The 13176-nt window shown below is 36.0% G+C and overlaps 2 protein-coding genes across 2 annotated transcripts; one reads left to right on the top strand and one right to left on the bottom strand.

Annotated features, from left to right (window-relative positions):
• Positions 1–669: 669 nt before the first annotated feature.
• Positions 670–6158, bottom strand: LOC113093854 (serine/threonine-protein kinase PLK1-like). The gene is made up of 11 exons (XM_026259448.1): positions 5449–6158; positions 4604–4772; positions 4371–4515; positions 4135–4228; positions 3630–3852; positions 3383–3449; positions 2909–3009; positions 2631–2708; positions 1571–1725; positions 1309–1491; positions 670–1185 (listed from the first exon to the last, which is right to left on the bottom strand). Exons 1-11 carry the CDS (start codon positions 5809–5811, stop codon positions 979–981), a joined length of 1785 nt encoding a protein of 594 aa, XP_026115233.1. The 5' UTR covers positions 5812–6158; the 3' UTR covers positions 670–978.
• A 4935-nt stretch (positions 6159–11093) lies between these two features.
• Positions 11094–12965, top strand: LOC113093925 (acyl carrier protein, mitochondrial-like). Its single transcript, XM_026259565.1, has 4 exons — positions 11094–11293; positions 12077–12205; positions 12331–12418; positions 12587–12965. Exons 1-4 carry the CDS (start codon positions 11135–11137, stop codon positions 12676–12678), a joined length of 468 nt encoding a protein of 155 aa, XP_026115350.1. The 5' UTR covers positions 11094–11134; the 3' UTR covers positions 12679–12965.
• Positions 12966–13176: the final 211 nt, after the last annotated feature.

Raw genomic sequence — 13176 nt, 5'->3', positions numbered from 1 at the left:
ATTGAGGCATTCTATTGTTGGATGTAATAAACAGCAGTCATAATTTACTCCCGATATCTATGTAACTGAAGACGCAGTGGATTACGTTTGTTTCTTAAAGAAATGCACACCAGATTTGCCAAAATGTTCACGTGAAACATTCGTGGTCCAGCTTCACCTACAGAAGGGAGTATAAAGGGTTTAAATAAATCTTTTTAAATTGCCTTTCCTAGTGTGCTAATTAGTAAGTCACAGATCAATGGCTAAAGTAAACGGTCTCTCTGAGAGCCACTGGAAGAGAGGGGCGGGGTTAGAAGAGCTCATTAACATTTAAAGGAAAATGCTACAAAACTGCCTGCTCTGTCTGAAGAGAGCGGTTTTTGACAAGGTAAAAAAAAAGTGGCTTTAGATTACCATTGAGAAATTTTAACCACGCTGTTACAGATTTTTAAGAGCCTAAAAAATAAAAATAAAAAAGTCCCAAATTTCTGAACAGTAGTGCAGATTACCTTAGAAAACTCGACATGAAACTAAGTTAGACACCATTTCCAAAATACTAAAACAAAACCGACGAAATTGAAATGATTGAATGAACAATGTTTCTTGTTGACTTAAAGCATTTTCAAGACGCTCATATTTAAACTCAATTATAAACTTGTATTTATCATTAACAGTATCTAACAAACAAAATTTCTCTAAAACAATCTTTATTTTGGAATACCAAGTTATTTCAAATATTCTCTTACACATTAAAAGATTAAACTCCAAAAGCTTTTATACAAAGAACAGACAAGTTCTAAAACATTAAAACATGTACAAGAGCATTCACATGATACAGAGAGCTGGCATGGTCAAACTCCAACCCCAAAAAACAAGTGACAGTAAGAGTACACAACAGATAGAACTGTACAAGTTTTGCTGCTGCAATATTTAAGGGCCCTCAAACTCAAGCAGAGTTGGTGGTGAACACAAAGTTATATAGTTTGTGATGTCAGTGGGTTAGCGGGCAGATGTAGCGGCTGTGGCAGTGCTTTTGCAGGCCATGAGCTTCTCCACCATGTTGCGAGCGTAGCGTAAACGGCTGGCCAACTCTTTGCAGCATCCGAACTCCTCGATTAAGGTCATCTTATAGGTGTAGAACTCTCGCTTCTCGTTGATGTACGTCACTGCTCCCATCAGGGGACACAAAATAAGCTTAGTGTGGTCCTGGAGGGCACAAAGAGAAAATGGTGAGTTCACGGTTTCAGTTTGGATACTTCTGTATTTTGTTTAACATCAAAAGTGTCCAGATGCAGTACTTCCTCCATTTAAGACATGGCAGTTTCTCACCTGGAAGAAGTTGATCTGCACAGTTCCGTTGCTCAGGTGTAGCACGATGGCACTCTTTGTGCGGAACCAGTGGCGGAGGTAAGGCAGCCGGGTCAGTTCATCACCATCACGGGGTGTTATGTTCGCCCCAGCCTTCAGCAAGTGCTCGCTCATGTAATTCCTGAAGTACTTGAGAAGTGTAATCTAAACCAATAAAAGAAAGAGACTTCAGCAATCCTGGATTACAGAAAACTTTGTTCCACTATTTCCAGCATAAACAGACCTTTTTAGAGAGCGAAGAAGGGTAGGAACGAACACTGAGGTAGGATTCTAATGAGTTGCGGTCAATATATTGTAGACTGTCACCATCAGTGTACATGATCAAACGTGTGGAATCATTGAACAGAACGCCTACGCTGTTATCACACAGCTGGTAACCTATAAAGGGCAAAAATACATTAGCATATGGACAATATTTTTAGACCGCATGTAAGTAACGGTTTCTGAATGAAACTTGCACAAAATAAATAACTAAACATTAAAGCACTTTTTCCATCCTGTGTGTTCCAGAAAACAATCTTCACTTACTAGAAAACTGCTGCAAAATATCAGTTATATAAAGAGCAGAGTCCTGCACGTGGGACGGATGAACAGCTTATATTTGATGTAACTGGTGGAATATTTATGTTGTCATTTGTGGTGTTTAATTCAACAGGGCATTTTTTAGATATTTGCTGATAAACAGCTGCTTTCAAATGGTTCTGAGCTTTCTGGGTTGAGTGATGTCTACAGTGAGACATCGTGATGGACAATGACATCACGATGGGGAGCAGGCTTAGGGGTGTGGCCGAAGCGTGAATACATATGCAGAAAAGGTCCTTTTCTTGGTCCTACGCCTTCCACAGAATATATAAAATACATTTAGGCCACTTAACTTAATGATTGCTATCAGGATGTGAAGAGACTTTAAACCAACATAAAAAAATGTTTCTGAAGCCAATCACCGAATGCACCTTTAACAGTATTGTGTTCTCAGGTAATAAATTCAACAAGTCACAGTAAAGTTCTTCAGCAATGAGCCACTTCTTCATTTCAACCAAACAAGTTTTAAATGTTTCTACTTTACATGACAAAGTAAAGTTTATCCTGCTTACATGTTTGTATGTTTTAGTTTTTACACAAAAAAAAATTTTCATTGGAGAAATGCTAATGATACGGTTTAGAGGGAATAAAGAGTTAGAACAGTTTTTGTGGTATATTTCAGTTACTGAGATTTTAGTGCAACATTAAATTCAAATATTAAATACTGGCTTGAGTATATCAGTGTCAGCATGGGGTCTTACCAAGGCCATATTTGTCAGAGTAGTCGACCCATTTACTAATCCAGAAGACAGGAATACAAGCAGGGTCCTCGGTTTCCTCTATAAAGGGAACGATCAATCATTGCAATGTGCTTGTCAATAGTTTTGAACATGTACACCAACTGACCATATTTTCGTGGCTTTGTGTAAATGCACAAAGTATAGTTATACAGATTTTTGCCATCACAGTAGCTCCAATTCCCATTAAAATACAGCAACATCCCTTATGTTCCAAGATGCAAAAGAATCCATGTGGTTACCTTGTCTGATGAAGTCTCTCTCAGATGGCCTGGCGGTGTTGAGACTGGCCAGCTGTTGCAGCAAGTCACTTAGATGACATTCAGGTGGTTCAGCTCCATCCCTGCGCAAAATTTATTGACAAATTCATTAAATACAAATATATTTCCCCTAACCCTACATTTATAACGGACGCAAGCCTGAGTAATGTATATTAAAAATCATGGTTTTAATACTACTGGCAAAAATGTGCGTTCAAAACTAGATTTAAAGAGGCAACAGTTTGCCAACATCTACACCAGGGTTCCTCAGATCTTGCCCTGGAGGTTTAGCTCAAACCCTGATCAAACTCACCTACTTGTGATTTTCTAATGATGCTGAAGACATCGATTAGCATGCTAGGGTGTTTGATTAAGGTTAGAGCTAAACTCTGTAGGCAAGTGGATATCGTGGGCCAGATTTGAGAATCCCTGATCTACACAGATAAAACAACTAACCTCTGCTGAGGATCTTCCCTTTGGGGCTGCTCCATTTTCCCCATTTTCTCAATTGGACTGTCTGTTCCTTAACACCCAGAAGTTTACATGCAACATGAAAGGGTTTAAAATGTAATTTTTCATATTTCTGAGTGTCAATATTCAATGAAGCAGGGAAACACTGAAATCCAACATAGCTATTTAAGTAAAGTAAACTAAATACTACAAGAAACCATTTTTTAAAAAGTGGATTTATCTACACACATACCTTTATTAAGTGACGAGAGGGGTTTGCGAAGGAGGGCGGGATCCAGACTGGATGGGGCGATGGAGAACCTGGGAGGTACAGTGAGACAGGAAGTAGGCAACCGCAGAGGCGCATAACCGGAGGTGAAAAACTCATCGGCCAGCAGCTCGGACACAGAAGGTCTGAGTGTAGGTTCAGCATGCAGCATCCGACGAATCAGAGCAGCAGCAACTGGATTAATATGCTAAAGACACACACAAAAAATAAATAATAATAAATAATAATTTAATATGCAACCAATCTGGTTTTCACACTGAAGGAGGAAATTCTTTTTTCACTTTAGTTGCATTAAACTTTCCACAACCAAAAGCTAAAAAATCTAGCAAGTTAGTCACAATGAAACATTTCAAGGTTAAATCATTTAATGAAAAATAAGCCCAGACAAATATTCACAATAATATTTATACCATACATTTAGAAAATAGGATTTAATTTCATGCCAACTCTTTGAATCACATATACTTACTCTTGGAACAGTGTACTCATTCTTCTTGATTCTAATGTAGGTCTCCTTAAGACAGGACGTCTCAAATGGTGGCTTTCCAACCAGCAGTGTGTATCTGATTGATACATGACCATCAGCAATCATACATGCTCATTTATAAAAATGAATCATTATGCAATAACGAAATTCCATTAGAGAACTAGTGTTTTCTGAAAATCAAATGCTTCCATAGTTAATTAATCCAACAATGGACTTACAGAATGCATCCCAGTGACCAAACGTCTACTTCAAAGCTGTGGCCTTTCTTGCAGAGCACCTCTGGGGCAATATAGTTTGGAGTGCCGCACAGTGTCTTCTTTCTCTCTCCATCAAACTCGATCTTTGTGGCCAAACCAAAGTCCCCTAAAGAGAGAGAAATGGGACCAGCAGTCTTGATTAAAAGAGGTCTGGGATGAAATAAAAAGGCAAAGGACAATCATTGTTTGCATACCGATTTTCACATCCATGTCATCACTGAGGAACAGATTTCCAAGTTTAAGATCACGGTGGATGACCCGGTTGTTGTGCAAGTACTGACAACCCAGAATAGTGTGACGCATGAAGTATCTGGCCTCAGGCTCCGTCACGGCCTTCCTCCGCTTGTGCAATTCAAGGAGAGACTGTAAGGAAATAAAACAAATGAAGCACCAAAATCTAGAGAAAGTGGGAACTTCAAACAACTTTTATTACTCTACTTACACACACACACACAAAAAAAAAAAAAAAAAAAAAAAATTATAATATTATATATATATATATATATATATATATATATATATATATATATATATATATATATATATATATATATATATATATATATAGTAATAATTTCACCAAGAAACCCCTAGTACTAAAAAAAAAAAACTTCCTATTTTTCTGAATTTATTTTTCTGTGGTGGTATTCGATGATTAATGGAGTTTACAGAATCTAAGCATAAAATACACAAAGATGCATAAAAACTGCAAGTGAGGAAAGAAAAATATTGCTGACTGTAGTTTGTTTCACCAATATGTCCGATAAACAGAAAATCAACTGACGTCACATCCTCCAGTTTAAAATCCACTGACAGACAGCGTCAGGGAGAAAGTAACGTCAGAACCACTCTTATTTTAAATAGATCTCGTACAATATATAACAAGAAATAAACAATTGAGCCTAATGAAAACAGTAAGTACCTATTAATTTTAATTTAATGAAATGAGTTAGCTTCAAGCACTGTTGTACATTATCATCCAGTAACAGGAATAGCGACCGTTGACGGTCTGTTTTCAAATCGGTATCCTTGATCTTACCCGTCTCCGACAGATTTCCAGCACCACGTACACGAAGTCGTCATCCTCAAAAAACCCGTGAAATCCCACGACGTGTTGGTTATCGAGACTCTTGTGAATGGCGATTTCTGTGCTCATCTTCTCTTTCTGGTGCGGCTTCAGTAGCATCGACTTCGGCACCACTTTCCCTGCGAAAACCTCCTTTGTGTCCATATCTGTGATTTCGTAGCATTTCGCAAATCCTCCTTTCCCCAGAAAGCGACCTCGCATGTATCTCTTCCTGGTTCTGGGATCCACTAGAATATCAGGAATCTCTTTGAGAGGAGCAGATTTGGGGTCGACGTGAGCCGATGGCTTCGCCGTCTTTGCGATTCCAGCGCTCATCGTTGAACACTTTACAGGACGATTTAAATAGAATAAGGAACCCTAAAGTCCTGAAAAATTTAATAACCGAGGCGAAGTTCCTTGCTTCTTTATCCTGAAACAGCACGCAATTCACCAGTCATCCACATCCGCTGCGAACCACCAAAAACTACATTCAAACAATAACTCCAAAGTGAAAACCCACAGTAGCTTATCTAAAAGATATGTATTCACCTCCCCGAGGCACGCATTGGTAGTATTTCGCGGATAAGAACGAAATTAAACGGGCATAAATGAAGTGCGTCGGCCCGCTGCTCGGATGGGAATGCAGTGAGTCGCTGCTAGTTTTTGAATTGTGCTCGGTTCGTTGTCTCCGCCTCTGATTGGCTGCTGCGATTTAAATTCTGACCAAACACAGCGAAGCATCATGTGACTCGTCGTGCAAGTTCTGAAAAACTTTATTTATGTCTTTGGATTTTAAACTTTAGGAAGCATTGGACAATGCAAAATAGCTTTCGTATTCAATTATATTTTATGATTTTATGAGATAAGTCTCTTTTAAATAAGGCCAACTCTATTATTTAAAGCCCAGTAATTTGTAATAATTAAAGTATGAGATACTTAAATGTAGCTATCTACATTAAAATGTTAATACTTAATTGTGGAAAATATAAACTGATTATAAATTATGTAAATAATTTCCTCTTGACGTATTTTGTGCATTGTTTTATTTGTTTAAATATGCCACGTGCACTTTTGGGTTTGTATACACTTCATTCATGAACATGTGTTTAAATTAACTACAGTTTTTCTTCTAGCCAGTTATCCCACTTGTTTTTAATACTTTTCTGTGTAACTTTGTGCATTGGTGTGTGTGCAAATGGTCATATGAGAGCACATTTTAGATTGTCAAACGAGAAAAATACAAGTGTACAAGTGTGTTGTGTGAGTATAAAGGACAGAAAGCGAGATAAACAGAAAGTCTGCCCTTTTAACACAAAACTAAAACAGGGTTACAAGGTCAGTGAGCAGTAATAAACAATGTTATATTAAATTATTGGACAATTACTAGTGTTTATTTAATGTCTTGTTCAGTCACATGGTATTCAATTAATTCTCACTTAAAATTAATAGCGTTCTTCTAAATATATAAATATGAAAAATAAGATAATGAAAATGTATTTTTTCATTTAATCAAATCATTAAAGAGAAGACATGACTTGGATAAGCTGCGTAGATGTTTCTGAGAGTATCTTGGTCTTTGTCAGTTCTGTGAAGTGTTCACTAATAAGGTTGTTTACTGTTTTTCATGACAGCATTCCTCACGACTTTCTCCTGTCTAGTCCATTCACAAATGCACGCATGCACTCACCATTTCCCGATTAAAACACTACAAGTGTCTCTCTGAAAGGTTGTCATGGCAATTAGATAATTTTAGAATATAGAAAAAGATGGGTTACATGGTCGCAGTGAGAAAGGAAGTACTTAATGATTGCATAAAACACGTAAGCCTCCTTGAAAGCTGAATAAGTTATGCATAGGCTATATTAAACAGTTCCAAAATACATCAACCTTACATTAGCCTACACTGTCTATGATCATAGCTGCCATAGATATTTAGTGACAGATCAAAGTTTTTACCATAAATGTTAACATTTGTGTTTAATTTTGCAACCATCGTGGTTTTTACTTTTGTGTTTGTGCGTAGTTTATCCTCATTGTGGACATGCCTGTAGAACTGATAATATTATTTCTGCTCACTGTCCTGTTAAGAAAGAAATACTTCATGAAATTATGGAATGTTTTTAAGAGGTGAGGAAGAAGTAGAGAAAGGAGAATGTGTTCAGATGGAAGGTGCGGTTTTTACTCATTATCTGCATTGAAAATTTCAGGAAACTGGGGTTGATAAATAAGCAACAACAAAAAATGTATCTGCCACAAACTGTTTTCATGAATTGCCAAACTCACACAACCGGCCACTATAATGCATTGCTTTGCATTTTTATTTTACATTTCATGTTTTTAAGGAATAGTTTACCCAAAAATAAAAGTTTAATTAAAATGTACTCACCTTCAGGCCATCCAAGGAGAAATGTAGCATTACTTCACTTGCACCAATCCTCTGCAGTAATTGGGTGCCATCAGAAAGAAGAGTCTAAACAGCTGATAAAAACATCCCAATAATCCACAAGTAATCCACATGTCTCCAGTCCAAACTGTGTTTTTGCAAGAAACAAATTGTTTAATTTTATTTTTAATTGCTTCTGGCTAAAATACATGATCTCTATGCATAATATAGCTTTCTCTAGTGAAAAGAGAAACATGCAAGTTCTAAACAAATTCATTGGGTTTTGATGTGAGATGACAACAGATGGATTTTTCCACTGGATGTAGTGTTATTATGGATTATGGCCTGAAGCATAGGTTTAAAGTTAAAAATGACTTGATGGATTTGTTTCTCACAAACATGCAACTTCACTCCACAATATATTAATTGATGGACTGAGTCATTTATTTTCTGAGGAAAGGTCAAGACATTAATCTCATGTAACAAAATCCTTAACATGTTCTATAAATCTGATGTACAGACTGATTTTGGGTGTTGGGATAGGTAGGTTTATTGATGCCACTTATTTAATAGCCTAAGTAGGTCACATTTGGTGTTACCTTTTATAAGGTAATGAGTAGCTATTGATTAGAACATAATTTGCATTTATTCACTAATAAAACTATACTTTGATTCTCTTTTAAAGAGAGATTAAATGTAAATGTAAATGTATCATCATGGTACAGGCCCCAGATGTGGAGGAAAAGGTCAGAGAGGGAAGAGAGGGGTATGCAGCAAAACATTTTAAGGATGTCCCAGACTCTCAGCTTTACTTTGACTGCCAACTCTTCTCAGATTCAAATTTGTATCCTATTTTCAGCAAAAAAACATGGTTAAACTGAAAGAGAGTCTCAGACAAGTACAAATAAAGATGGTGAGATTTATGTATTATTTTCTTTCTCTGTCTTGTAATATGTATTTTTTTATTATTCTGAATAAATTATGATTAATGTAACCTTGTAGCTCAAACAATAGAGTGTGACACTAGCAATTTCAAGGTCATCGTTTTGATTCCTAGAGAATGCGTGAACGCAATGATAACATTTAAAAGCAGTGTAAGTTGCTTTGGATAAAAGCGTTTACCAAATGCATGACTGTAAATTAATTCTGTGTTCTGCAACAGCCATGGTAATACATGTTTGTGAATGTGTTTTTTGTTTTAGATCAGTCACCTCTTCTGCCATCATTAGCTTCACTCATTCAAGCTCTTCAAGAGTTGTAGAACTCAGTAAACTTAAAAGCGAATCTTATTCCTTATGTTTTCTTGAGTGCAGGATGCTCTGCTGTCCAAGTATGGATGGGCCATTCTCTCAGAACGCAGTGTGCAACGACACGTTACACGCAGTGTTAGGTGTGTCTCGTTGTTGGCTTGTTTGTTGCTCCACCCCTGGAGATCAACAAAGAGTCAGTGTGTCAGTGACCCAAGAGGGAAGGTGATAAAGCATAATGTTTATGTTAAACACCTGTGTCTATTAACTTTTTTAATGTATCATTCATCTGAAATATTTAAACAAAACAAATTATTTACTTGCTTTTTTCAGGGTAGTGAACACTCTTCCACTGGCCTCTGCTAAGCAGAACATTCGGACTCTTGCAGCTGCAGAGGGTGAAAAAGGTGCTCTAATTGGTTGGACAGAATCTAAAACCCTCATTATATGGTGATGAATTTGGCAAAATTGAGTTTAAAATATATTTGAAAGTGTCTTTTTTTTTTTTTTTTTTTTTTACTGTATCCGCCCTATGTATCCTTTAAGCAATAATTCACCCCAAAATTAATATTTGCTGTAAATGTACTCACTTCCAGGCCATCCAAGATTGTGTGGGTAAGTGATGTAATGCTAATTTCTCCAAATCTGTCCCAGTGAAGAAACAAACTCATTTATACCTTTAATGGCCTGAGAGTGAGTAAATTGTCAGCAGATTTTCATGGCTGAAATATTCTTTTAAACTGTATAGAATTGTTTTGTGGTGTGGTACTAAAGACTAAGCATAATTTAGAGTCAATTTTGTTTGTGTTTTCACTGCGAATTTCAGGAACATGAAACCAGGCCAGCTGCTTTAGACTATACCTGGAAAATACTTTAACCATGACAAACTGCATGAAGTGATATTCTTACAGAGTAAGTGAGTGTATTACTCTTGTGTCAGTGAGTGTGTAAAAGAATGAGTATGTGCCAGTGAATACAGTGATAAACGCTTTCTTTCCTGCAGGGTGTGCTGTGTGTGTTACTTCAGAATTCAGGAAATGTGTGTGATAAAGAGAACAATGAATGCATCTCTTTTTACTCTGATTAACACAAATCCTCTCACTGGCAAACACATCACACTAACCTCTATCAACTATCCTGATCAAGACAAACAGCAAGACTAAAAGCAATAAATGTACTAATGTAAGAATAAATTAAAAGTACATTTTAATCAGAACATATTTGTCTCTTTATCTAGGTTAAAAGATGGTGATATCTTGGGCTCTGGTCTTGTTGGTGTTTTTTTGAGTCTGGTCATCTTGCTGTTTGGGATTTCAGAAGAAGTGTGGCTAAAGTTATCAGTGTGCTGCATGAGTTGTGTCGACTGACCCGCTGGGCAGGACCGGACACACTGCTGACTGGACATCTAAAAGGGGATGTTTGTTTCATTATAAATCTACATGAACAGACCATACATCTCTACATGTTAATAAAATAAAAATGTGTTCGTTAAATAATAAACATTATAAATGTTGCACATGCTGTTTGTGCATCACCAGACAAATATATGTACTGTTTGAATGTGATATGTAAAATATTTTACAAAATAAATATAAATCTGTGCATCGACTTAAACAATTTTAATGTAGGCCTATTTAATGTTAAGATTTTAGCTGAATGTCAAACTATGAATTTTTATTATCCCCGACTAGTATTTAACGAAACATAATCTTATTTATCTGAAAATCAGATGTGGGACGTGTGCGTTTACACACAACATACCGCATTAATAAAGAGAAAAATAACTACTCTTATAGTTGACACGTTTGAGCATGGTCATTGACGATTGAATTTCTTTTATTGTACTGATGTGCTAACCTGAAAGATAGTTTATATATCAATAGTAAAGTTAAACATTTACTAATGTTACAATCATAGATTTTTTTTCTTCTTACTTTCAAATAGAATCGATTCGAGAACTAATTTTGGATTCAGAGTGTCGCGCACGCGCAGTGGCAGTCTCGTGCATTGTGGGAGCGGATTGAGAAATATGGCGGCGCGCATCATTGCCCGGTGTGTCCGATCACTGAACCACCGTGCTGTATATTCCAATCGTATCAATACTGCCGCGACATTAACAGCAGCTCCGCTCACCCATGGCCGAACATTTTCATATCTGACTACTGGACACAAATCTCCGCTGGCTCAGGTTTGTGTTATTGACTCGTGACATCCAATGACCTACCCGTGTCTTTAGTTAGAATGACTTCTGCCTCATTTCGCTTCATTTCAGTATATTAACTATATGCAGCCACAAAATAGGTTTGAACCAAATTAGTTGCATTTACCATTAAGGGAAATGTTTCTAATTTAACTTTAGTTGTATTATGTTTATCATGTTGCTGAATCATTAGACTGGTCTTGTCTGGAATATGTTTTGTTTTTTTAAGTATCTCTTTTGCAGTAATCAGTTCTGGTTTTTATGATTACAATGGTTTATATACATGTATATAATATACATGCAAAATTGTATGTATACCTCTTTGATCATTTGAAAGTGTGTATTTTTAGTTGTCTATATATTCTATGTACTGTGTGTGTATCATATATTTGCTTCATCATTCTATGACATTTAACAAATATATGATTTACTTTTTACCTCATCATAATACTCATGTATCATTGGCTATTACTGAACCGAACCTCAAGTACAGTGCTGTTATTGTTAGCTAAATATGTTAAAATTTAAAACATAAATATTAATTAAAACCTCAAATTTAAAAAATAGATACAAATGTTGCATTGGCAACAATGTGAAATGAATGAGTTTTAAGATGAAGTACTAATATTACTAAAACTGAATAAATAAAGCTAAATAGAAAATCCAATTCAAAGGACTATAAATAATACTAAAATAATACTGTTCCAATTATCTGTCCGAAATAATCTTTGTAAAAATGCATTTCCTAGGATGCTTTGTTTTCTTTTGTAGATCTCTAGCAGCTCATTTCAGGTCTTGCAGTGGAGGCAGTATGGTGACTTGCCCCCATTAACTCTAGAGACTATCCATGACCGTGTCCTCTACGTCCTGAAGCTCTATGACAAGATCAGCCCTGAGAAGGTAATATCCATCAGTTTGATTAGAAAGGCAACATGTTTGACTGAAATATTTCAAATTATCTTCAAATGTACAACATTCAGCGTATTAACTGTTTGATGATAATTTAAAAGTATTTTACTGGATAGCTTCAGGCTACATCTCACTTCATGAAGGATTTGGGATTGGACAGTTTAGACCAGGTGGAGATCATCATGGCCATGGAAGATGAATTTGGTATGTAATTGCATTTAATAGTTTATATTCTAATTGCTTAATTTTTATGTATTATTTGAATGTATTCATGGTTCTTTATGTGTATTAAGATTTATAAAGAGATTTTTATACTTGATTATGGATGTATATCTAGTACCCAGTTGATAAAGTGTTTGCTTTCATGTACAGGTTTTGAAATCCCAGATGCTGAAGCAGAGAAGTTGATGACACCACAAGAGATTGTTCAGTACATTGCAGACAAGAAGGATGTTTATGAATGAGCATAAATAATCATTATGAGTGTAATTACTATTCAGATCTTCTGAAAATTTGTGTCTCTTAAGGTGAACTTTATGCTTATGGATGCTTATGTTTCTGCTGTTCTTCTTTCTTCTTTTTGTATTTAAACGCGTGGTTAAATTGGTGTTCATAATAATGTGGGTCTGCAGCATACTCTGCTAGACACATGCATAAACTCCTCTTTCAAACAATAAGAGTGTGCAAATAATGTGAATAATTCATGTGAATTGTACAAAATAAAGACTTTAAATCAGTTTAAAGAACCTTATTTATGTCTTCAGATCTATGTTATGAATCTGCCAATGTGATCAGTCTGTTCATCAATATATCACGGGTTTGTTTTTTGACAGTTTCTTTGTTTTAGAAAATAATCCCCCCCCCCCCCTTTAAAAAAAATCACATTTTGTTGCTTTGCAGTCTGAAATGAAGACAGACACAGTTTTTGTTTCATCCAGCTGTATTTACTCAGTGCAACTTAT

The sequence above is a fragment of the Carassius auratus genome, chromosome 1 (genome assembly GCF_003368295.1).
Source record: "Carassius auratus strain Wakin chromosome 1, ASM336829v1, whole genome shotgun sequence".
Classification (NCBI taxonomy): Eukaryota; Metazoa; Chordata; class Actinopteri; order Cypriniformes; family Cyprinidae; genus Carassius; species Carassius auratus.
This window is presented reverse-complemented; position numbering and strand designations above follow the sequence as displayed.

Bases quoted from the DNA above. Each gene is read 5' to 3' on its own strand.
- LOC113093925 (XM_026259565.1), top strand. From the start codon at position 11,135: ATGGCGGCGCGCATCATTGCCCGGTGTGTCCGATCACTGAACCACCGT. The intron at 12,206-12,330 runs GTAATATCCATC...TTTACTGGATAG, and splicing joins ACAAGATCAGCCCTGAGAAG to CTTCAGGCTACATCTCACTT. The intron at 12,419-12,586 runs GTATGTAATTGC...TTTCATGTACAG, and splicing joins GGCCATGGAAGATGAATTTG to GTTTTGAAATCCCAGATGCT.
- LOC113093854 (XM_026259448.1), bottom strand. From the start codon at position 5,811: ATGAGCGCTGGAATCGCAAAGACGGCGAAGCCATCGGCTCACGTCGAC. The intron at 4,229-4,370 runs GTAAGTCCATTG...TGTATCAATCAG, and splicing joins TGGTCACTGGGATGCATTCT to ATACACACTGCTGGTTGGAA. The intron at 1,492-1,570 runs GTCTGTTTATGC...TTATTGGTTTAG, and splicing joins CTTCTTCGCTCTCTAAAAAG to ATTACACTTCTCAAGTACTT.